The 26,827-nt window shown below is 38.0% G+C and overlaps 2 protein-coding genes across 4 annotated transcripts in view; both read left to right on the forward strand.

Moving 5' to 3' along the window:
- The first annotated feature begins 244 nt into the window (after positions 1-244).
- LOC311067897 (uncharacterized protein) lies at positions 245-14,024 on the forward strand. Its single transcript, XM_084090043.1, has 9 exons — positions 245-380; positions 2,580-2,631; positions 2,927-3,202; positions 3,285-3,319; positions 4,321-4,407; positions 4,519-4,684; positions 4,765-4,832; positions 4,926-5,021; positions 11,925-14,024. The coding sequence occupies exons 2-9, from the start codon at positions 2,580-2,582 to the stop codon at positions 12,174-12,176; spliced, it is 1,032 nt and encodes a 343-aa protein (XP_083946169.1). The 5' UTR covers positions 245-380; the 3' UTR covers positions 12,177-14,024.
- Positions 14,025-15,109: 1,085 nt separating this feature from the next.
- The window catches only part of inpp5b (inositol polyphosphate-5-phosphatase B), a 42,386-nt gene continuing 30,668 nt past the window's right edge, over positions 15,110-26,827 (forward strand). The window contains exons 1-6 of one of the 3 annotated variants that reach the window (XM_084088847.1): positions 15,110-15,451; positions 15,873-15,952; positions 19,048-19,145; positions 19,232-19,261; positions 19,352-19,462; positions 23,192-23,329. In XM_084088847.1, the coding sequence (XP_083944973.1) occupies positions 15,395-15,451; positions 15,873-15,952; positions 19,048-19,145; positions 19,232-19,261; positions 19,352-19,462; positions 23,192-23,329 (514 nt within the window). In that variant the 5' untranslated portion in view covers positions 15,110-15,394. Of the gene's footprint in view, positions 15,452-15,857; positions 15,992-19,047; positions 19,146-19,231; positions 19,262-19,351; positions 19,463-22,521; positions 22,897-23,191; positions 23,330-26,827 lie in introns of those variants that run through there. The other 2 variants (XM_084088844.1, XM_084088845.1) reach the window with 2 other exon arrangements.

A 26,827-nucleotide genomic window follows, 5' to 3' on the forward strand; every position in this document is an offset into this window, starting at 1 on the left:
TGTTAATATTATCAAAAGGCTATACAAATAATCTGACACGGTGCATTTACAGAAGTTAAACTGCCAGTCGAGATCTTGAATTCAAAGCTGTACATAACGAATAATTTTATATAAAGTTGAATGCATCATTTCAGTAATGACACACCCCATCATCCTAGTATAAACACATGGTCATCAGACCAATCCCATCAGTTTCCACTAATTAGGAAACCTTCCCTCTGATGTCATCGGGCTGGAGGAGCACATAGCAACAGAGAGAGAGAGTGAGAGAGAGAGTGAGAGAGAGGGGAAGGGGTAGAGGATCATATTGGCACACTTAACTTTATCCACAGCTGTTAACAACTCCAGTCTAATTCGTGCTTTCCCACTGTACAGTGAAGGTAAGCATTATTTCCCAATATACGTATTCAGATGTTGCTGAAGTGTAAATATAGTTTTGGATGCAGCTGTAGGTTTAGCTGGATCTGCTCTGGCTGGAGATGCTGTTGTGTATTGAAGGTTGCCATGTTTTCAAACAGGTGTTTTCATGAGTCTAGAATTCATCAAGACCCAACATGCTGCATGTGGCGGATGATTAATATTACATGTGTGGATTAAGTTGAGAACTAGGTTGCACTTTATTTTAAGTTTACTTTAGGTTCAGGGTTAGTGCCTAGTTATTACCCAGTTATTGTAATTACTATAATAAGTACGTAGTATGTACATGGAGAAGAGGATAAATAAAGTGCTGCTGTGAATGTAGGCTGAGATTTCTTGCCTTTTTTGTTTTTATTTATTTTGATTATTTAAATGTCTTCTATGTAAATCACTTTGAATTACCATTGTGTATGAAGTGTGCTATATAAATAAACTTGCCTTGCCTTTACAAGTATATCAAATCATTGGGAAGTACAGGATAATATATATATATATATATATGTAGTTCAGCCACACTGTAAAAAAAAAAAAAAAAAATTATTGGAGTATGTTTTATTTCATAATCTCACCTTTAATTCAGTGCGTTACTTGCCGAATCCTACAGCAAAAAAATGTCAGTTTTTCAGTGCATCTGAATTTTTTATTATGCATTTCGCTGACACTGGTTACACTTTATTGTAAGGTGACGTAGTTACATTATACTTACATAAGTACTAAGTAATATTAATTAACAACATGTACTTACTATAGAGATAAGGTTAAGATTTAGTCTAGGGTTAGTTGCTTGTAATTATGCATCATTTACTGTTATTACTGTAGTCAGTACATGTAGTAACGTGTAACTACGTCACTTTAAAATAAAGTGTCACTGGCACTTTTATCCAAAGCAACTTACAAAACAGCAACAAAAGCAATTCATCAAAGAGACCACAATACTGGAAATATACAATGCCAGGTTTATTAGACAACTAGATGAGGAGAAATGCAGACAGATGTTCAAAGTCATCCAAAACATGCTACAGTGGGATAGAAAGAAAAAGTCATAATTTGGTGGAACCAATGTTTTCACACAAGACATGGTTTCCAGGGTAGTTTCCTGAAGGGGTTGTTCACTGTCTCACGGGGAACGGAGTAACAAGCCGTGCTTTGCACTTACACCCGGGGGATTCGCCCAGAACAAACAAGTTGTTAATTGTGTGAGGGCAAGCGGCCTCGATGCAAGGGAACATCTGTAACTGTGAACCCGTGTGTTTGGCAGAGACACTGAACCCTGGATTGCGATTCCTGTGATGTAACATTCAAATTCAAATACTGTATGTGCGCCTGTGGAAACTGAATCAGTGCGCCTCTGTTTCGGCTAATCAAATGACATCTACAGTCAAACCAAAATGTATTCAGACACCTTCAACATTTCTCACATTATCACAGTTTATTCGCCATAGTTTAGAAAATGGTAATAAAATATGAGCAAAACTCAGTTGATATTTCACTGGTTTTGTCCGTCCTTCTGTTAGACTGTCTCACACATGAATTATGTTGAATATCTGTCAGCTGTTAAATTTAACTACACAGTTAGATAATACCAGTTTAGCTCAACCAGTGACCAAGCAATGCTTAATTGTGTTCAGTCTGTGTGTAAAAAGAGCATTAGCAATTAAAGAAAACACACTTCAGCAAAACATGATCAGGTCAAAGACTCTGAATCATTTTTGCTCCCAAATTTGAATACATTTTACTGGTAGTCTCTGTATGAAGAATATTTGGGTATAATATGTCACAGTTTACTGTATTTTGCTATCCTCACTTTTGGTTTGACTGTACAAGAAGAGATTGACATGGCCCATTGCAGATCAAAGCAGAACATCATGTGCCGAGGTCATGGGAGGTTAAGCATCGACAATCACCACAGGCCACGTTTGCATAGCTCTCGGTGAAATATATCTCCAACGTCATGGATGCAAACCACCGTCAGTGATTTATTTACAGGCAAAGGGAATTTTCTAGTACTGATACTCGCCATGCTTTTCGTTGGTTGCTGGACTCATTAAACATGTCAAATGAATTTGATTTAATCTTCAAAAAACACCAACATCCATAAACATAACAATGTTCTTGCTGTTTTGCATCATAACTAAATGACAAACATGTTTTCATGCCTTCAGATGGCGTTGGGAGAAATCGAGAAAAGCAAGAATGTGAGGTCTTCAAAAACAGGTTTGTTGTTAAACCATTTCATCATGTTATTGTAAATAGATATTTTATGTGATTTGATTTGTGGTTAATAAATGGTTTTATTTAACATGCCAATGGAACTGTGTAAATTGTACAAAAAACAACTGCAAAAAAAAAACAAAAAAACGCTTTAATAATTTATGCTCGTGCTTCTAGTGTGCATGTTTTTCCATGCATTTCTCGGCTGGACAAGTTACATTTAACCACACATGCAAATCCAGTAAATGCTCTATAGTTGTCACAGATATTTTCTGTCCTTCATCTGTTTGTCCAACAGGCTTCCTGTTTTTTCTATTATTGCAAATGAGTCTGCTCTCTAAAGTGTGGCCAGAGAATGTAACCGAACTTGAGCCTGTCACAGCCGTACCGACAGCAGATGCAACTGCAGAATCTGTAACTCTATCAATGCCTCCCGAGGACTCGAACTCCACCACTTCAACAGGCCAGATGTCAGATATGTCCACATCAGACTCTGCATACATTAACATCACACAGAGCACTTCTTCTGCCGATATAACTGTTTCCACAATGGGCAGTACTAATATGAACACAGGTATTCTTTCTTTCTGTCATACTCACGTTGTCTTTCATGTATAGATACCATGTTTAACTTGTTTATTTGTCAATATTTTCAGATAATTTATCATCAGTAACAGGAAATTACTCTTTGGTGAGTGCTGGACATAGAATGCTTAAGTTACACTTTATATTAAAGTGCCCATATTATGCTATTTTAAAGGCTCCTGATTTTGTTTTTGAGTCTCCTGCAACAGTATTACATGTATCCAAGGTCAAAAAACACTTTAATTTTCTCATAAAATCCACTGCAGCATCAGCTCTTTTCTCACAGTGTCTGAAACGCTGAAAGATTCAGTCTCTCTAAACCCCGCCTCTCTGAGAGCTGCTCTGATCTGATTGGTCAGACTGGTCAGTCTGCTGTGATTGGTCAGAAACCAAACGCTCATTATCATATCTGAATCTAAGCTCTTGATACACAGTGATACGAACAGTAATGATGGCGTGGGATTTACCGTATCAATCTCATCAAAGTGGACTTGCTTTAGCAGCAGAAAACAGCGTCTTCTGGACATGAACAACACGAACCAAACTCTTCCTCCAGTCTCAGATAAATTACAGTGTTTGAAGGCGGGGCTAAGAGATGCTGTTCAGCCAATCAAGACTATATACTGGAATTATGCAAATTAGTTACAAACCTGTGTGGGTTCAGCAGAAGTGAGACTGGAATTACTGACGACTCGTTTTAGTTCAGAATCACTTCTTTCTTTTGGGAGACAAAAACTCCATCTTTGAAACTTTGCAGACCTTTTACATTCACAAACAGCTGCTCTATTACACACTACATGAAAGGGAATATCCCAAAAAACATAATAGGGGCACTTTAAGCGTATTTAACTATTAACATTTTAAGTCATCACTTGATACAGTGCAATTATTGTGAAACAAGTTTAAATATTGTACTTATTTTTTTAAAATACCTGCCTGTAATTACATCTACAATTACACTGTTGACCATCCCTTTCCCCTTTACCCACCCTTAAACCTACCCATATAGCACCTAACCAGTCCTAGCCTTACCCGTATCCCACCTCAATAGCAGCTTAAATGCTTAAAATGTAAATCTTGAATTGAAACTTTGTTCCTCCCATAAAGATGTCCTGTCCAGTATTTGATTGCACTACGGATTGTTACGTCAAGTTCATGAATGCCACGATGAAACCCTGCTATAATTTCTGTGAGGTCAGTCCACCGTGCAGATGGGAACCTCCAGTGGAAATTAAATAATGCGAATCATGTGCTCATGAACTTGTAATGATTTAAAGAGTTACACCTTGCTCTGTTGTGCTTCAGATAATGACTCAGAACACAAGTTACTCTGTCAAGTGCAGTGCCTCATGTGGTGTGTCCTGCGGGAACTCGGCTCTCGGTAATTGCTCTTGGAAATGTTGCAACGCAACACAAAAAAGTTGCCTCAACGACACTCTGCTTGCCTTGACCAGTTCACTCAGTACGACAGGTAACCTCAAACTCTGTCTTATTATCTCAGATATATGGTCGCATTTTAATATTGACTGTTTTATTACATGCCTTCAATAGCTGCAACAACATCCACTACCACTACAACAACCACAAAGGCCACGGGTCCAACCACCCAAGCAAACAATGTAAGAACACACATAGCCATTTGTCACTGTAGGGCACAAATAAACATTTTCTGCCAGTTTCTGACTTTTGCTTGATTTCTTTATTTCCAAAAGGGCAAGAAGTGTCATACTATCAAGTGTGATGGGCCAGCGTGCTACAAACCCATCAGTACCAGCATGCTGTGTCCCGTTGGTCAGGATTACTGCATGGTAAAAAAAAATTTTTTAAAACCTATCTTTATATTTATTTCATAATTTAATGTTTAATAAAATTCTTAGTTAGGTTTAGATACCTTAATCATCTTTTTCTTTTTAAAAGATTTTTAAATTTAGTAATTTCATGATATGCTTTTTTTATTTTTATTTTTTTATTGCTATTTAAGTGTCATTTTTGAATGTTGAACATGTTACATTCTCCCAGATCCCCTCCCTGTCTGACATGTGATCCTGTCTATAGTATACATTCAAACACATGCATTTAAAACTCCATAAAATAATACAACTGATTATGAATATTAATAAAGAATAATAATACAGATGAAAATATAAAAAGATGAAAATATAAAATAAAAAAGTCTTCAACTATAAAACTACTTCAACTATAAAAGCAAACAGGAACGTAACAAGGCAGCCAAAGGCGGATGTCCCTGGTGGAAAGCCAGACCTTTTGCTCAGGTTGGTATGCAGGTGTCTTGGATCTTCTGGTGTCGGCCTGGTTCTTATGATGTCGGACTGCCCATTGCAGATGGACGTGAGCTGAGTCCCAGACCCTCTCCCTCTCCTTAAACCAGTGGACAACAGCTGGAACCTCCAATGGCTCACCTGACCAGGTGATCATCTTAAACTCACTGACACACCTAGAAGTTTGAAGAATGACTTCCACAATCTTGAGATAAACTGGGGACCTCGATCGGAAATTATATCTTCAGGTAGGCCGTAGTTTCTGAAGACTTGGTGGAAAAGTGCCTCGAAGGTTGCAGGCCTTAGCGAATAGATCTACTACCATTAGAATGCATGTGAAGGACCCGGACTGATAGAGATGAAATCTACTCCCAGGTTTAGAAGCTTTCCCTCCAGCAGGTATCTGGGAGATATAGAGATGGCACAAATGGGACATCCCTGTACCAACCGATGAACTTCCTGAGATGATAAAATAAAATAAAAAATAAATACATTTCCCAGGAAAACAGATCTAAACAGGGCAATAATTAAGGAGAATTAGCAAATATGACTAAAATGTCCAGTTGGACACTGTCAAAACTACAATCAAGAAATTAACCGATGACTTCAACCCTCGGAAGTACACATTGCAGAACATAACACAGAATTTAGCAGTCAAAACTGATTCATTGTTGATTCAAACCTTTTTCAGCAGCTGTCAGGAACAAGTAGAGTGCATGCAGTCTGGACAGTGTAAAAGTTGCAGATGTCTGGTAAGGTTAGGCCAGTGTGCACATGACCATGGACAGGAGTCGTCCATATTCGATTTCAATTCAAGTCATTCAACTGTGCTCTCCTCTCAGAGTTATATTCACCATCGAGTCATCTCCCACCACATGTGTACGTTTTTAGAGTTGCTCACTATCTCACTCTTTACTGTAGATACAACTTACTGTATAGTATGTCCCTTTGGCATTAGCGATCACTTGAATATACAGCTACAACTTATCGCGCTAAATTGCATCTGCCTGCTGATCGCTGATTGGCTAAAAGTGCGTGCTCGTCGGTGACGTCAACACCAACACCAGCTGACTCTGCATGGGCGTGTGTGTTTAGTAATGTCATGATGACTGATTTTATGTACTACATGCACACTTTAGTTTAGTTTTTAAATCAATTAGACTTTAATATGTAGATGTTTGAAAACCGCCGAACTGTACCCAAACCAGCCCAAATTTTGTCCACCCACCCAATCAAATTCAAAACCGCCAAAAAGTCAAACTTTAGAAGCAGACGATGTACACGATGGATTGCGTACAATCCAATAGGGTGTCGCAATGGTATATGTTTATAATTCTCATCCAACCACAATCAAATGCTCTGTGTCAGGGTGGACGAGCGTAAGTGTGGTGGTGAATGCTTCCTTCAGCCATTGGAAGGTGGTTGTGGCTGCTGCTGTCCAGAACAGAGGCTTGGGAGGTTAATGGAGAGGCAATTTTGCTGAAGTTGGAGATGAAGCTTCTGTAGAAGTTGGCGAATTCAATGAAGCGCTGTAGTTCTTTTACTGTGGAGGGAATAGGCCAGTTTCTAACCTCCCCTGGTCCATCTGCACTCCGACTGCATTGATGACGTATCCGAGGAACTGAATAGAGGGTCGATGAAATTCACACTTCTCAAGTTTGAGGTATGTTTTCCCAAAGCTTTTGGAGGACCTGCGTAACTTAGAGATGATGGCCAGTCTCATTCCGGGAGTTGATCAGGATGTCATTGATGTAGATCTTCATGACGCGATGGAGGTACTCCCGAAACACCTCATTCATAAATCCCAGGAATACCGAGGGTGAGCTGACTAGCCCGTACGGCATTAACCGGTACGGCATTACTCGTAGTGCCCAGTGGGTTTTATTATCTGGATGAGGTTGTACGCACTACGCAGATCCAGCTTGGTGAAGATCTTGGACCCTCTAAGATTCTTGAGGGTTGCAGGAACCAGGGAAAGAGAGCATCGGTACTAGATGGTGTGTTGGTTGAGTACTCGATAATCAATACATAGCCGCAAGCCTCTGGAAGTGGCAGAGGAGGTAGAAGGGCAGATGTAGCCCTGGCAAATAGCCTCTTCTACATACTCCTCCATGGCTTCTGTCCCGGGATGGAAAGCAGATAGATTTTACCTTTGGGCAAAAATGCACTCGGCTGTCGATTGAAGATCAGTCCCATGATCGGTGAGGTGGTAGTTTAGCATCATGTTTAGAATGTCTGGTACTCGGCTGGAATGGCCATCTTACTCTCACTTCAAGGGCTCTCCACCATAGTGGCATTGAGAGGTACGGTGTGTGCACCCACAAAGGTTTTAGGGACTTATTGGGAAGTTGAAGACCGTCAAGGAAGAATTTCTTATTTGAGGCCAGAACCTCACCAGTGGTCCAAGATATTTGAGGAGAGTTAATCTTAAGCCAAGTGTGTCCCAGTTGAGCCCTCCAGAACCAACAGCGAGATCTCCTCTACATGAGTATATCCAATGTGGAGAGTGAGGGTAGGGGTATGGTGAGTTTTGATGCCTCGACCAAGGGGCAGGGGATTTCTGGATGTTGAATTGACAGAGGAGTTGTTCAGAGATGAAGTCATGGAGTCAACATGGGCCTTGACTGTAATGGAAAGGTGAGCACTGGTCACTGTTACAGTGGAATTAAGTGGGGCAGTGATAATAGGTAGCGATTGGATAACACTCACCGCTGGACAAGGAGGTCGCAAGGTTACATTCAGGTAGGAGGTGGCTTCCAGATCTACAGTATAGACACAAGTGATTTAGGGATATGCACTGTAATGGTGTGATAGGCGATATGGTGAAAGATGAAACAAGTTTGTCTACTGGTCCTGTAGGGCAGTTTGTGTGGCTTGGCAGCGAGATTGCAGTGCTGATACATAATGATCCACGAATGGAGCATTGAACAAGGTTTTCTAATCCCATGGAGTCATCATACACAGCGAGCTAGAGCTGCAAAGATGGTTATAATCCCTGGTGATAAGCAGTTATGAGGGGAAATTTGTTCCAGTTTCTCGCAGCGGCCAATGTGCGGAATTGCGGATACACTTGGTTCGAGGTGAATCTGCAACAACTGGTAAGTCATTCAGGTAAGTCCTTTACTAGCTAGTTACAGACGAGACCAGACAACTGAGTGTGGGGAGGTGGTGCTTAAGTATAGTTCTGGATAATGGTTAAACGGTGACAGGTGAGCATGATTAGAAGTCCGGTGATTGTGAACGGAGAGTTGAGGGAACTGGCGAGCTTGTAGCAGTGGCAAAATTTAAAATTTCCGTTACATTTGACTAACATTCATTTTATTTAAACTAATATTTATAATTTGTTTTAATAAAATTGGCTGTTCTTTGGTCCAAAGAATATTTTTTCAGTGTAGGGAACCCACACAACAGCTCTAACAATGACATACGGTAACAACATCGTTGGAATCGTTTTTCCAGCTGATGAACGATTAAAACATTTTCGGCCAATCAGAATCCACCTGACATTAAAGAACTTGAACATTTAAAGCAGTTGTCTTCCCCTCTAAGAGTCTGTCCGTATGAGGAGGCTGATAAAATAAGTGGGGGCTCGTCCAGGATAATTTTGCCACCATATTCTGAAAAGGTTTTGTGTGGTGAATGTCATTAAGGTCTTCAGCATGTTTTAAAGAGCACCTATTATGCTTTTCTCCATGTTCATTGGTCTGTAGTGTGCAATGTTTCTGTTTGAGCATGAAAAAGCTCTGTAAAGCTCCAGTTATTCTCTATATCAGTGTCACTGTTATTGAACTCCCTGAAATGCCTCCATTGTAGTCTTGAGTTTTCTTCCGGGAACGAACACATCACAATATTCGCAGAATAAAGGGGCGGGGTCTGGTTGAGTTAGTTAGTAGTGTGTTGAAACTGGTGGTTATGGTAAGGGACGGGACCATAGTTTTCGCTAGAAAAAAATGGTGCCGGTCAAAGTGACCGGCAGAGGTTTCGTTTTCCGGACATTTTGATGATATGCCGGTCAAATATCGCCTCTTAATTAGTCAAGTTGAGGAAAACTGGAGGAAGGCTATGTAACTTAAAAAATGACATAATCAGGCCGAATGCAACATGTTTATTAGCCTAACTTTCAAATAAAAAAACGGAAAAAAACATGAATGTCCGATTGGCGTCAATCAACAGTTTAACAAACCAATCCCCCTTCCCCACATAGAATATCTGAAGCCTATTGTTTTTACTCAAGCAAACTTCCCAGTGTCTCTCCACAACCTGCAATGCGCATAAGCCGCGTAACCTTGTTAGGCGACTTCGCTGCTTCGTCTTGATCCGATTCTGCAGCGAGAACCCCCTTTCTGCAGGAACACTCGAGACCCATTTTCTACTATGTTTTTGTACGTTTCTTCATTCGGATCTATTTGCGATCCATTTCATTCTAAACAAACAACGCAGTTTATATGGTTCGTCCTTGCTTCATTATTCATTAAGATAATCATTAATAAATGCGCGCATAATTATCAGTGAACTTGATAAATGTTGCAGATATGTTTTGCTATGCATGCACAAACAAATGCCTTTCAACTTATGTGTGCAAAATTCTGAATAAAAAGAATGTGCAGCAATTTGTACAAATAAAGAGTCTAGGTCTACTATACGTGTTGTAGCCATTAAATAAGCTAATTTAGTTTAATATTTGTTAAAATATTATAATGTTGTTTTTTATTTTATGTTGATTATGAAAAGTGAACCGCACGAGTAGGATAGGATGCGCAATATCGAGAGACATGGAGCGGGTCAGACATGATTTTGACCACTTCATTAAGTTTGGTTTTGTAGAAAGACTTTTTAGCGCAATTTTCCACCGGACAAAATTGCGATTGTTAACTCATGATTTATGTTCTGTCTGTGCGCACCAATCTTGCACTTCTATCTACTCCTCAACCAGACCACCTAGAGACTTCGGGTTTTCGGCATTATGTTAAGGAAGGTCTAATCTCGGGAACGCACAAAAAAAATCCAGGAAAAGATTTACTTGTTGTGATCCCATGAGGTCAGAAAATTGCGCTAAAACACTCAACGAGTTTTTATTACTTGTTTGAAGTGAATTTCGTTTTGTATAAATTGTATCTTAATTTTAATAATTTTTTTATCAACTAATTGCCTGTATTTAATAAATAAGCAGCAAATATAGCAGACGATAGGACTAATCATGCAGGCGCCCGCGCGGTCACTTGCATTGCTCGTGAACGGGAGCGCATCTCATCCTAACTTAACGAAACTCAGCGTAGGCCTCACAGACATGAAATATATCTTAAGAAAGCTTGAAATGTCTTTTTAACAATTTAAAACGAAAGGCTACTCTCTGATTATGTAATCCATGATGTGCATTTCTCTCTATAGGCGCGTTCATAAGGAGATGGCGATCGTCAACTTCATCTTTACAGCTGTTGTTGCTGTTAATAAACTAAAAATAATAGGCCTATAATTTTATTAAACAATAAATTAAATGAAATTGTAGTTGTATTAAAAAAGCAACAAAAAAAAATCCTGTTTAAGTTTTTTTATTTTTTTTTATTTATTTATTAAATTCAGGTAGGCTACTGAGTCACTGTCCTCAGTGTCCAGAAAAGCGCTGAAACGGAGATGAAGGGGAACCCGTTTTTATTTTATTTTTTATTTTTTGGCTTATTTTAACTGGCCCATCCAGTTTTCTGGAGGCCCACCTACAATCAAAATCCTGGCGCCGCTAGTGCTTCGCAGCGGTCTGATATCAAGAAATAACAGACCGCATTCCACATTGGAATTCAACCAAGCCATGTGTAATAATGTTTAATAACTTTCAAACGGTAGAGCCTGTTCCTTTATAACATAGCCAAAGGTCGGTGTATTTTTGCTTTATACATTTTAGGCTTATTCTCAAATTCAGATTGTGTTAGGGGGGCGGGATTATTAGGCAATTTTAATCGGACAATTTGACCGGAGAGATTTAATTTTGTCGGACATTTCATTTTTTTTCCGGCCATTGTCCGGTGTAATTACCGGACAATGGAAACCCTGGACGGGACATTTCCCAAACACGCTCGAAGCGCTCGATCAATCACAACACACTGCTCCAGCCGACCAATCAGAGCACAGTGTGCTTTTCAGAAGGAGGAGCTTCATAGAGACAGGAACTAAACAGAGCGTTACTGACAGACTGGGAAGAGAGGAGCTGCAACAATGGAGAATATGGGGAAAAATAATCAACATTCAGTCATGAAAACCTGTTAGAGCCTGAAAACAACATCAAGACTTTGTAAAAGGCATAATAGGTCCCCTTTAAGACAGTAAATAGGGTAAATTTTAATGTTGACTTTAAACCATGTGATATTCAGTTAAAGGATCTGCTCTGATGCTAAATGCTCATGTTAAATCGAAACATATTCATTGTCTCATTTTTTTTAGCTAAAAAAGACAACATCTGGCAGCATAGAGAGCTGGCAAGCAGGTTGCAGTGACGATTGCAGAAAGATGCCGGTTTGTTCAACCTCTGTTACTACCTGCTACTTGGAGTGCTGCAATGCCACTTCGACCGCCTCGTGCCTCAAACTGACCGGTGACGTGAACATGCCCAGCTCCGCCACCAGGGGTCCTCACTCTCCCGCGCTGCTGATCGCCTCTCTTCTGCTCTTCTGGATACTGAAAGTCTTCACTTGAGTGTAACAAAGTCACATTTACAGGCAATCCAAGAAAGCGCAGAAAGTGTATGTTTGTTTTAAAGCTGTTTGTACTTCTTTTACTGTCCCTTTTACATTATTTGTGATATAAGCATGAATGTGTGTGTGTCTACAAGATCCATGTGAAAAGCAGAATGCACGCATGTGTATATATGTGTATAGATGCCAAATAAGCTTTACCGTGGGCATCCATAGAGAGTTCTGTCAAGTGGGAGGGTGCCTGTTGTTGATTCTTTATTTCACTGAAATCATCCACCAAGGAATATATATATATAACACTGAAGCAACAAATATGAGGTTTGCTTATTCTTACATACAGATTGTTACTGAGTTGTGCATCTGTTATTAATTCTTGCTCTTTTTTGGCAAGCAACAAACTCCGTACAAAAACCTTTTCCGTTAAGTTTAAGGGCATTTCCTTCAATCCTACACTAGAGACAACACATACCACTCCAGTACAGTGCATACTACACTACATACAACACATACTACATCATTACAGTGCATACTACACTACATACAACACATACTGCAGCATTACAGTGCATACTACACTATTACAGTGCATACTATACTATTACAGTGCATACTACACTGCATACAACGCATACTACAGCATTACAGTGCATACTACACTACATACAACACATACTGCAGCATTACAGTGCATACTACACTACATACTACACTATTACAGTGCATACTACACTATTAGTGCATACTACACTATTACAGTGCATACTACACTGCATACTACACTATTACAGTGCGTACTACACTATTACAGTGCATACTACACTACATACTACACTATTGCAGTGCATACTACACTATTACAGTGCATATTACGCTGCATACTACACTATTACAGTGCATACTACACTGCATACCACACTATTACAGTGCATACTATGCTATATACAACACATACTACACCATTACAGTGGATACTGCACTACATACAGTACTACACTATTACAGTGCATACTACACTACATAATTCAAAACACCAGAGAAAAATCAATAGAGAAAGTACCCTTTTTTTTACAAACTTCTCTCAGAGTGTATGTATGTATGTATACATTTTGATTGTAGTCAATCATGTATTTATCTGAAGCTTATTTCTCTTACTCATATTTTGTTTTGTCTGTAGTACACAGGTTTTGTGCATTCTAAAAATATATATATATTTATTGTGACAACCAAGTTTATATTCCATATTACTCAAAAATACTCCAAAGAATTTCCTTAGAATGCTTAGATAATCCAATTTCTGATACTAATTATATAAAATAACAAACTGATTGTTCAAACCAGGCAGATTTCACCTTGCAAAATAATAGTTAAGTACAAACCAGTTAACCCCAAACAAATGAAATACGCACTTTATGCATCTAAATGGAAATTAGACAATGTAAAATATTTATAATGCATTTATAATATTGGACATATAAAAAGCCTGTGGGTAAAACCCATACTCATTAACATAAAGCTTTATTTTTTCAGAGAAATGTGTTTATTAAATGCAGGTGTACAGATCTAAATGCATAGTTTATGCTTATTTTATTAAATGACATGTGATTTCATAACTTTGCCGGATAACACTAATGTACTGACAATATAATAAAGGTCATGATAAAGATTTTGACAGCTCGGTTGATAAGGGTTGCAATGATTTTAATTTCTCTGTACTGCCTATATATGAAAACAATGAAATACTGATATATTTATAGTAACATGATATGATAACCAGCTTCATCTTTACACAAGTAATAGATCTTAATAAACTGCTTTTGAAATGAATAAATAAATGCTTTATCTTCTCAGCACCCAGCCTAGCGTTTATTTGTACATTTTCTTGTGCTTTACATTCTCCTAAAAATTACTTCTTCTTCTTTTTTTTAACTGCTGTATTGGATCAACCAAACCAGTCTATATTAAATCTATATTAGTATATTAAAAGGCTTGGGAATTTAGTATTCACATTAATGAAAGACTGAGAAGAGACATATTCAATACTCAGATATGAGTAAAAGCTATTACATTGCTTACTACACTACATACAACACATACTACACCATTACACTACATACTACACTATTACAGTGCATACTACACTACACACAACACATACTATACAATGCATACTACACTACATACAACACATACTACACTATTACAGTGCATACTACACTACATACTACACATACTACACTATTACAGTGCATACTACACTACATACTACACTATTACAGTGCATACTACACTACATACTACACTATTACAGTGCATACTACACTACACACAACACATACTATACAATGCATACTACACTATTACAGTGCATACTACACTACATACAACACAAACTACACTATTATAGTGCATACTACACTACATACTACACTATTACAGTGCATACTACACTACATACAACACATACTACCCTTATACAGTGAATACTACACTTAAGCATGTGTAGTATGCACTGTAAGGTATGCACATTTTAAAAGAGATGTCTGGATAATCTATTCTAGGCTACAACATGTACAGTACACATAACAGAATGCACTGCCTAAGATACTGTTTCCCACAATGCAATGCTTGACTCGACTTTCCAATTCCAGCGTGATGAATAAAGCAGAAGTAATATATTATTTTGACTGGAGTGCCCTGACATATTCTGTTTTGAATGTGTTCTGTTCGAACTAAAAGTAGTATACTAGCATATACCAAACAGAGCCCTAACCCTACATAGAAAATATGCTATTAATAATACTATTACAGTATGCATACTATATACATTTAAGAGATAGTAGGACAAACGTGGTGTTTAAAACATACCAGATTCTTTAAGCTAAAATAAGATCCCTATAGCGCCACCTAGTGGATCTGCAGTAAAAGAGGAATGGGTGGGATTTGAGACCATTGATTCTGCCAACTTTGGTGTTTGACGGTCAGAAGAAAAGTAATAAAGAAGAGGACAATCAGAAGTGGTTTCATCCGAGACTCTTCTTAAGCGACTACAGATGCTGATAAACTGATGAAGATGAGCTGGATCTGCTGGATCTGCTGCGTGGCACAGAGGGAAGTCGCTGAGGAAACCACGAACACACACACACACACACGCACAGTAAACGATCTTAAATGACACGTCTTGCGCTTGAAGAAGTATCGGCTCCAGACTTGCTGTGAATAATGGATCAGTCCGTGGCAATTCAAGAGACTTTGGCAAAGGGGGAAAACTGCAAGATAGTATCCTCTCAGCACCGCTATCTCTCTTTCTGTTCAAAATAAAGCCGTGCTTTTGAATTGACTTGCATGTAGGCTATTGATGCATAGTAACTTGGTGCGAAACTTTGTACTATTTAAACATAGGCTACCCGGTATAGATCAATCTTTAGTTATAAAGAATATCGCGTAGTCCGTATAATCTTAATTTCTGTTTACAATGCATGTCTTTTTTGAGCATGCCCAGTTTTTAAGGGAAAAGAAAATTTCAGTGTGTAATTCCTGACATGTCCGCCAGATGTCGCCAATTTACAGTAAACTAAAATGGCTGTTCTTATTGTGAAGTGAACGTAGGTCATCATCCTAATATTTTGGTGGTCGAATTTCGAAAACGTAATATATTGTGTTGTATGAGCGTGTATATATCCTTAGCAGCCGTGCACATGCTGTGGAGTGTGTTTCACTGCGGAATAATGTGAGAGAGAGCAAACTGATCGGACTGGTGCAGCAGAGCAACGAACATGCGTGAGTTCATAGACTATCAACAGTAACACTAACATACAGGTAATATAATGCACAGTTGATATTTTGTATGGGGTTAGTGCATGTATTTGAGACTAATATATAATAATGGAAAAATAACATTTTAAAATGTTATAAAAGTTTAAAATGTACAGTCCCTTCTGAGAAAAAAAAAATGGTAACACTTTACAATAAGGTTCATTAGTTAACATTAGTTAATGCATTAACTAACATGAACTAGCAACCATTAGCATTTATTAATGTTTGTTAATGTTAGTTCACAGAGTGTTAACTAATGTTAACAAGCTTTTAATAAAGTATTTAGTAAATGTTGAAATTAACAATAACAAAGATTAAAGGCAGGGTAGGTAGGAATGGTCTAAAAAACTTCTTTTTCAAATTTGTTTAAAATTTATGTACATATCAATACATAATTAAAATGTAAGTACTCTGAAAAAGAAAGTATAAAAATCGAGTGTCTGTAGACCTCTCAGGACTGTTTTAAAGACAGTTCATTATTTCCATTCACTCCCACCCCCTCCCTTCTGGGCTCCTTCCAAAGCCACGCCCCCAAAACACATGAACGCGCGACTCCAACCGCTGAGCTGAAGACGCATTATTTACCTGAGACAAGCAGAGAGGAAGGAGCACAGTGCATGTAGTGACATCATGTCAGAATCACATGTAATAAAAAAATCTAACGCTAATTGCTTATGAATATAAACAAATAAGATGTATTTTAGTACTCACTATCAAGCTAGCATATTGATATTGGTAAATTTAAAATATATATTTTTTGATTCGCTAACGAGCTAGTTATATAAGCTAAAAACAGGTTGCATTGATACACTTTTTTACATTACCATCAGTTATATTGTGATGAAGATGAATTTCGTGTAAGATTCATAACATATATGGTGTTCTGCATGTAGGGGTGGGAGATATTGACAAAAATGAATATCTCGATATTTTTTTCCAATATCTAGATATAGATATTCAGGCGATATTTTTGCCATCCTTCAAAGAAATGTGAGCAAACTGGCAAAGAAGGTCCAGTTGGTCTTTTGACTTGCTGCATTTGACCTATATTATTCTAGGCTATAGAAAAAACAATAAAGGAGCTAACTAAACAGAATCTGTGGCACCCCCTACTTTTTCCACTTACAAAAAAAAAAAAAAAAAAAAAAAACTTAACTAGGCACTTCTTGCAACAGTGATTATTAAATCAAACAACAATATTGTTGATGATCAATTCAAAGTAAAAAAAAATTAACATTTTCAAAACGGTATAAATCCATTCATTTTTCCCCCAAAACGCTATAAATCCATCTTTTTTTTTTTTTTTCTAAATTTATGGTTTGTCTTTTTAAAAAAGTTTTTGTCTTTTATTTTTCGTGTTTGCATTTATGAGGAAAAAACAATATTACTTGACAGTTCTCCATTATGGACGCGAGCGCTCTGAAAGCTGCACTGAGACTTTCAAACTTTAACAGAGACCTCAAAACAGAAAGCACAAAGCCTTTCTTTAAAACGAATTTCGTTTTGTATTAATTGTATCTTAATTTTAATATATTTTTTTTTCATTAATTCATTAATATTTTCATTCCTGCATTAAATACATAAAGTAAATATAGGCTATCAATCACAACATAAGGTGCTTGAACTGGAGATTATATCATCGTGAACCGAACCGTAGCCTCGCCTCACAGGCCTAAAAAATGTGGAATATATTTACAGAAATCTGGTTCTAAACAAAACCATCCAAAACAAAATAAAACTATGTAGCCTAAATGTGCATTTCTCCGGTGCATGCGTTCACTAGCCTACTGCGAAGATCGCGAGTCAAATATCGTCAACTTCATCTTTGCAGCCGACACAGAAATTAATAAACAATTAAAATGTCTTATTGCAATATTTTACACATTCATAATCATTACTTTTGCTGGTTCTTTGAGGCAGCTTTTTAGGTTTATGGCGTTTTGGAAAAGAGCTCTTCACGTACAAACACCGTTTCACCAAGGCACAGCAGCCCTTCAGCACATAAGAACAAAAAGAGAAAAAGCACGGACTTACTAATTACGAAACTTTGATGTGGTTGAACAGCTGAAACAGTCACAAATTCCTCTGCAACTCAAACATTCGAAGGAAGAGAACAGCATTACAGTTTTCAGCGCGTCCTCCTTTGATTGCTGTGTTGTGACTGGAAAAGTGCATGCAGGAGCACATGCGCAAAATGTAGGTTTGTAAAATGTCCTTTTGTAAAATAAAAATAATTTTAGGGCGAAGCAGAGGAGGTCGTGCAAGAGGCCGTGGCGTGCAACTAGGGTCCGAGGAAGTAGAGGCTGAGGACGGGGTGGTCGCTGGAAAGCTACGCCGATATTGACACGCGTTTTATTTCTTTGTTTATCCAAAGACTTTTTGTTCATTACCTTTTCTTGTACTGTCTTCTTTTTTTTGCCTTGTTTGCCTTCACTAACTGCATGCCGGTAATGTGAATTTTGATTGCTCTTTCTCTGCCATTGTTTTGCTATTCCTAGGTTCAGTGCCTCTCGAATTCCTCAAATCAAACGTGCGCGCGTCCGCGCGCAAGTGGGCAGATCCCGTGGCAAAAGGGTTGTTGCCATGGTTGCGAGAGAGAGTGACAGTCGCCTAAGCCAATCCTTTGATTCGTCCCGAATCGAAATAATGAGCTGTGTTTAATACAGATTAAACGGTCTAGAGTCACTTGATTTTTATACTCTTTTTTTCAGAGTACTTACATTTTAATTATGTATTGATATATATAGAAAGTTTTAACAAATTTGGATCTTTTTTTTTTTTTATAGTCCTACCTACCCTGCCTTTAATGCTGTATAAGTGCAGTTCATTATTAGTTCATGCTAACTAATGTTAACTAATGAACCTTATTGTAAAGTGTTACCAAAAAATATATGAGAAGCCTGGTTATTACTGATTTATTATTGAACCATTATGAACATTTTAACAATAGCATGTGATATCTTAGCAATAACAGTGTGTTTTTAGTTAATTGCATAAGTTATGTAATCTTAAAGACAAAATCAGTTTATAAAGCTGATGATGTTGCATATTTTTTCCAGGTTATTTCTATATTCCCATCGGAGAATGGCCATCACTGGCGATGACGTCACACTGGACGAAATCATACCCATTTCTTATGACTTTTCAGTTGTTGAAGGTAAGACTGAATTATTTAGTTAAAACACCTGAAGGGATACTTTATATGCTCCATTATTATAATGTTTTTCTCTGATATCTCCACAGTTTCGTCTCCAGATGAGCTTGCTGTTGTTGGTGAGGGTTTATGTTAATCTCGCCAGCTTGTGTATCAAATGTAAAGCATCTCTGGGATTATCAACAGCTAGTTATTTTGTCATTATAAAGGTGCGGACACTCGAGTACGAGTGACGTTTCTGGACGAGGAGTTGGAGCTAAAGTTACCTTTCGGATCTCAGAGCCGACTGTTCCTCGGAGAAGTCAACCGGGCGTGGAGCGGTAAGACTGAGACCTTGAACACCTTTAAAACAGCCTGACCAAAGTGCTGTACAATCTCACAAAATTAGACGATGAAATACTTAAACTGTCAAGAGAATAAAAGTAGCGTTTTCTGTACCAATTGAAGAGAGAGAGACTGAGCCGCACCAAGAGACGGTGAGTTTCAGTGATCCAGCCTAGAGCAAATAAAAGCATGTCCTTTAAAAATGTTAACAAAAATCACTCCCAAATTGTTTGCATGAGAATTCACAGATAAAGGGCCCAAATGGGTATGAAATAAAGTTTATCTGTCTAGTAGAAGCTGGTGGTCCAAAAACCATAATTTCAGTTTTAGATTCATTCTTGCCTCCACAACCCAGTTCAACAGAAGCCATTACAGATCTGCACAAAACTTTTGTGGTATTTTCTAAATGTCGATAAAAAACTTGTTAGCGGCTCATATGAGGAGTTTCTGGGGGTTTCTCCCTCATTTCTGCTTCAAGCTCTTGATAAATTGTGGCATTTCTTTGTTGTTTAGAAACCAGTATTCCTGTAATTCTTTTGTCTTTTATGAGTTGAATGAAGATCTCCGTCTCGTCTTCTGTCCAAACACACCGCGCCGTCTTTAAAGAATGATCGACTTTTACATATGTCATGTAAATGCGAAAAAACTTTCCATTGCAGTTTTGCGAAATATTCCTTTTTTGAAAAGCAAAAGTTGCCTGAAAAGCACCTCATGCGAGCGTAAAAACTTTTTTGCGATATATGGGAGTTTTTTGAGAATTTGACGTGTTTCCATTGGGTGTATATTCAATTCGCAATTTGAAGGGTAATGGAAACGCGACTAGAGAGTGCATGTCATAATTTTCTTCATGTTTTAAGGGGGGGTAAACCTAGGTATCATCCGCATTAAAATGGTAAGGAATCTTATGCTCCCGGGGAAAAATCAAACCTTTAGGGAGCAAATACAGCGAGAATAAAAGCGGGCCCAAAACCGATCCCTGATGTACACCACAAGTTAATGGTACCAAACAATTCCCAAACTCCACCAAACATCAGAGAGATTTAAACTAATTAATTTCGGTGCCTTGAATTCCTACACACTTACACAACCGTTCAAGCAGGATCACATGAGGGGCTTTCGCACCGGAGGAACGCTCTCATAGTTCCTGGAACTATTGGCAGAAGTTCACGGATTTTGGCGTGTTCGCAATGCAGGATCTAGGAACGATTTTAGTTCTAGGAGCTCCTTTGGGAGGAACTAATTTACTCCTCCTTCAGAGTCGGTCTATACCAGCGCTACAGGAACTACCCGTGACGTTAGTGTTCGCTGATTGGCCGAACGCACGTGAAACACCAGCACCCGCTTTTTAAAAAGGCTGTGTAAAACACACAGATTATAGCCTATATATTTACTCCAGAAACTTACTCTACGAACATGGAAAACTGGAGAAAATCCAATGGGACTTTGAGGGATTTTCTGCTCCGCTAGCAACACTGGACATCAACCACACGCCATACGCTAATAACTTTTCATTCTGTCTACTTTCTGTGCATAACAGTTCTATCTAATAACGTATTAGGCAGGACTGTTGGACAGATCGTAAACTAATAAACACGGATAATGCGAGCCCTGTTGTCACAACAACAAGCTTGTCTTATGTCACTTCAGAGTTCCCACTGGCAGTGCGAACGCAACCAGAAAACGTTCCTAAGGGAGCCATTAGTTCTCGGGGAACCATCCCGGTGGCTCGTTCCCAGAACTGAGTTCCCAGATCTCTCCGGTGCGAAAGCCCCTATGGTCAAGGGTGTCAGGAGTCGCACTGCAGTTATAGTCACAGGGTTCGCACAAGGTGATCGAAGTGCTTGAAGTACCTGAATTTGACTTGTTGAAATTGAAGTCCTGGAAAACCCCTGAAAACAGACATATTTATTAAAAGGTACTTGAAAAGAGCTTGAATTATTGAAATACATATATGTGAAATTATTGCTTAAAGTGCCAACTAGTCTCTCCCTATGGAGGATCCCTTTCCCACTCTACAGATAAAGCGCTGTCGGGAAAATTGTGACAAAATAGTGACAAAATAAAATAAAATTCTGTATCAATTTTTATAAGGAAAGACCAGTCCTTTGTTTAGGCTTGGCTTGTAGGGAATTCCAAACCTGCGCTCTTATATTCAAACGCACATAACTATAGGACCAGTTCTTAATGCACATGTGAACACCATCAGCGTTTCTCACAGGTTCGCGTTTAAAGTCTGTGTAGAGAGAATGGTGTCGTCTTAGCGGCCCCTAATTTAATAACAAATGATCGTTGCGACGGAAGTGAATCAATCAAAACTAACTTTAGCTGGAAAATAACTTTATTAAAGAACCGCTATAAAGCCAAAACAATCTCTGTTACCTTAAATTATACGCTTATCTCTGTAAAGCTGCTTTGAAACAATCTTCATTGTTAAAAGCGCTATATAAATGAAGATGACTTGACTTGACTTAATTTTATTGATAAAACAATCCTTTCACACAAAATTAACGCTGCAGTCATTTTCTCTGATTGTAGTCCTTCAAAACCAAAAAAGTAGTGCTTGAATTTAATTTTACAGTATCTGTACGAACCCTGTAGTGATAGGATCATGTGACACTGAAGACTGGAGTAATGATGCTGAAAATGCAGCTTTGATCACAGGAATAAATTACACTTTGCTATATATTCACACAGAAAACATCTATTTTAAATGCGAATAATATTTCACAATTTTACAGTTCTTACTGTATTTTTGATCACATAAATGCAGCTTTGGTGAGCAGAAGAGTCTTCTTGCATAAATCCTCTGACCCCAAACTTTTGAAAGACTTACGAACACATTGAATGGTATTTTACACGCTTGCACGTCCAGCCGTCGATCAGATGAGGGGAACTCACCCTGATGCAGAGGAAAGATAAAAGAAAACCATGACATCATCCACAGCAATCCTGCCGAGCGAGTTGTGCCGTGTGTTTCTCATTCATGCTGATCTGAAACCTGTTGAAGTGAAGACAGGCGTCAGCTGACCTGTTCTGTCACTCATTCACCTGGTGACTTTTGGAGTCAGTGTGTGATAAGCGTTTGCACTGACGACTACCTGTCCTGCCTCCAAAGACTGGATATTTCTTTATAAAATAGTGACTCAGACGTAGTGATTGGGATATTCTGATGCATCCAGCGCTCTCGACTCTCAGACAACTGTTAGATTTAACACACACACGTCGAGAGAGACCCGACAGAGCGGTGTGAGAGGAGGAGCTTGGGTTCAGATATGCTGTAGGTCTGTAACACACAGAAGGATCCGCAGATGTGATTGTGGATCTGTGTGTGATTTCGTCAACCTTAAATCAGGGAATAAGTGATGTTTGACCTTCGTGATGGCGAGCTCCAGGGGAAAAGGAAGCAGGAAGAATATTAAAAATTTGCAAGGTAAGATCGTAGAAAACCTGTGGTCATATAGAAACTCTGACACTGCCGTGCAAACGGAAGTTAAACTGGTGTGTGTGTAGATGTTGATGATAGTGTGAACTAGTTCTGAGAGAGAGCGAGTGATCAGTGGTGAAGGGAAGAGCAAGAGTTCCTCTTTATCATTCTCAGAACGGCACAGACACAACACGAGTCCGCTAATGCACCAGACAAGCATCTCTGTGGGTTTAGTTCTGAAACTGATAGAGCTTTAATTCTTCTGGGTATAAAACACACACTTGTCTCTTGATCTTTTCAGATGTGTGTGAGCAACATATGAAGCAGGAGCCGAAGTTCGACTGGCTTGGCAAGTACCGTAAGGCGTCGAGAGCGGCCCGATCTCTGAGGAAGGCGGCCGGAGCCGCGAACATCAAGATGAGCCAGATTAGGAAATCTGGTGAGTGTTGCGTTTGCTAATGCAGCTTTGCATCACGGCGTTGCGTGTGTGTTCATTACATCACTCAGATCCTCGAGCTCAGAGAACATGTGTGTAGATCTGCATTTGTCTTCATAACACATTCAGCCTACAGTTTTTAATATTCGCTTTGGTACTATCTTCACAAGTTAGGTGTACATTATTTTCCAAACTCTTAGTGCTAATATCACAACAGATCATCAATAGTGCACTTTTGCTCAAACATTTCATCATGTTTTCAATTGTGTTAGTGCAATACTCAAAATCACAAAGTATCCTTTTCACAACACAGAATAAGTGTTTCGTTCACAGTCACTGCCTTTCATAAAGCTCTTACTATCAAACCTTTGATTTGCATCTCTTCTTGTTCAGTTTAACACATGTGTCTATTATTTAATCCAGCTGATCTTAATGGTTAATAAATGAATCATTTGGTGCACCTGTAGATTTCTATAGGTATTGATTCTATACAGTTTCTATATAACTTGTTTGCAGTTTCTGATATGGATAACCAAATGTAATGAATTCTTTTTACATAAGTGATTTATAGATAATAACCACCACAAAGTTCAAAGTGTGTGTGTGTGTGTGTGTGTGTGTGTGTGTGTGAGAGAGAGAGAGAGAGAGAGAGAGAGAGAGATACAGAGAAATTTGCCATTTGTGCAAATACTGTAAAGCAGAATAGAGTATAAGGGAGAGGTCAATGACTGTAAAACATCAGATTGATCAGAAATGCATCAGTAGAAGGGAGACAGATGGCATCAAATACAGCATTTTACAGTACAGTATGTATGCAATACTGTAAACAGATTACCATAGTAGAGACTGCCGAATTACTGTAACTCAACCTTCATCTGTAAATGTCCACTACAGTATATTATATTGTTTATAGCCTGTATTACTGTAATTAATTCAGCAACAACGGTGATTTGAAACATGTATCTTGCATTGTTTGTTGTTGATGTGATTTTTATAAAAAAAAAGTTTTTAAAAATGTTTATGTTCAGGAAAATTCTGTGAAATTTGTATAAAATCTGGTTTAAATCTATTTTTTTTTTTTTATAAAATGTATTGTTCATTGATCTCTTTAAATAGATTTTTAACTATATAAGGTCTTCGTGTCATTTGGAGCGACCACTTATCATGTGGTGCGACCAATAAAAGCAATCACTGTATTAAATTTAAAATAAAATATCTTATTTCCGTGGCTGAAATATGAATCACTGATACAGTATGCTTTAGTAAATGATATTTTTAAAACATTTCTATCAGTTTTATGTGATGTACAGGAAAAATAAGTCTGTTAACTAGATTTAAGAAGGCAAATTATCGAACAAAAAATGAGATCATTATTTACAAAAAATCAAAAGAAATGCAAATACTTGGTTTCTAAACACTTTAATTACTAAGAACTGTTTAAGCATGTTAAGGAAATGAATTAATTTTAAGATAAATCACGGTCGCACCACATGACATTTTTTAAGGCTAAGGATAATTCATCTAGATGAAAAAACACTAAAATCACTTAAATTAAATTTTTTAAATGAATTTAGGTGTACACAACATCCTTAATGTTTGAACAATTGCAACAGGTTTTTTTTTTTTTTTTTGTATTTTAAAATTGGCCTGTCGAAAATCCTTATACGTCATTGACCCATTACTGTAATGAAAGCATGAGATCAGGTTTTGAAAGAATGACTAGCTGTGTTACAAGTGTGATCAGTGTGGATTTTTGTACTAAGAGTTTTGAAAATGTACAGCTTCATTGTGAAAATAGTACCAAAGCGAATAAAAAAAACTGTAATGTGCGCACGTGTGTGTGTGTGAGCGTGTGTGTGTGAGAGAGAAGTCACCGCAGCGGTCATCACGGATCTGACAGATGTGTGTGTGTTTGATGATTGCTGATATGAAACGGTGTATTCGCTTTTCATGTTCACTGTACATCATCCAGACACTGAAACGCTTACGGAGGAAACGTGACCATTGCCTTTTCCATTTGCATGATTTCCTTGAGTAAACAAACCAGTCCGTCCACATGCCGTCATGCGTCACCAGCTCAGAGACACCAGGAGCTCGTCACATTACAGATCAGTTTATTAACCCTCCAACGCCTTATTTTAATATTATCTATACACCATTATAGTGTATAATTAATGTTTTGGTTAAGCTCATTTAAATTTTAGTTAAAGTTTTTTACGTACCTTATGTGATTATTATACTATACTAAATATACTTATATATACACTATACTTACATCTAGTATTTTATTTAAGCTTTATTTCAATTTTTAATTGGTTTAGTTATGTTGTTAACACTGACCTCAACTACACTTTCACAATGTAAAGTGTTTTCAGAGTGTATTTGCATTACGGTGGTGCGATCTTGCTGGATTATCAGTGCTGTTGCTGTTCATGAAAAACATACTCTTTATATTGATATGTTATGATATGAAGACATATTTGTTTGTTTGTTTGTTTAAGCTTGACAGACTAATGTATCATTTTATTTTTGTGTGGTATTTTAACTTTATTTTGCAGTGTCCTTGTTAATTACCATAAATGATGCATAATTTACATGCAACTAACCCTGGCCTATCCCATACCTAATCTTCATCCTATCCTTACAGTAAGTAGGCCTACATTAGTTTATTAATATTACTCAGTACTTAAATGTACAATTACACTGTAACAAGGACAACGTGTAACTGTTTTCTTCTTCTGTGCTTTAAATGTCTCCAGGGGCGGTAAAGCAGATGCGATCACTGCTGAAGGGTTTTTAATTTATTAAATCAAACAGGAATTAACATATCATCATTGTTAAACACATTAACAATAAGACCAAGCAGCATATCGTAAACAACATAATAACAATAAAACATTTATATATATATACAGACCCTTTCCAAAAAAATAGAATATCATGGAAAAGTTAATTTATTTCCATAATTCCATTCATAACGTTAAACTTCCATAGATTATAGATTCAGGGCCCACAACTTAAACGATTTCAAGTATTTACTTGTTTATTAGTACATAATTTGGGCTTCCAGCTCATAAAACCCACGAAAACAGGATTTCAAAAAATTGGAATATTACATGAAATCACACAGTAATTACACAGTGATACCATGGTCACTGAACCAGGTTTGGGTTATTTTGGCAGTGTGGGCAGGTGCAAATCCTGCTGGAGAATGAAGGAAGCATGAAGTGCTCTGGAAATGTCCTGGTAGACGGCTGCGTTGAGTGGACGGCACAGTGGACCAACACCAGCCGATGACATGGCTCCCCAACCAACACAGACTGTGGAAACTTCACACTGGACTTCAAGCATCTTGGATTGTGTGCCTCTCCATTCTTCCTCCAGACTCTGGGACTTTGGTTTCCAAATGAGATGCAAAATTTGCTCTCATCAGAAAAGAGGACTTTGGTCCACTGTGCTTTATTAAATCCAGAGTCAACGCAGCCGTCTACCAGGACATTT

This window comes from Abramis brama (assembly GCF_963993115.1).
Source record: "Abramis brama genome assembly, chromosome: 17".
Lineage (NCBI taxonomy): Eukaryota > Metazoa > Chordata > Actinopteri > Cypriniformes > Leuciscidae > Abramis > Abramis brama.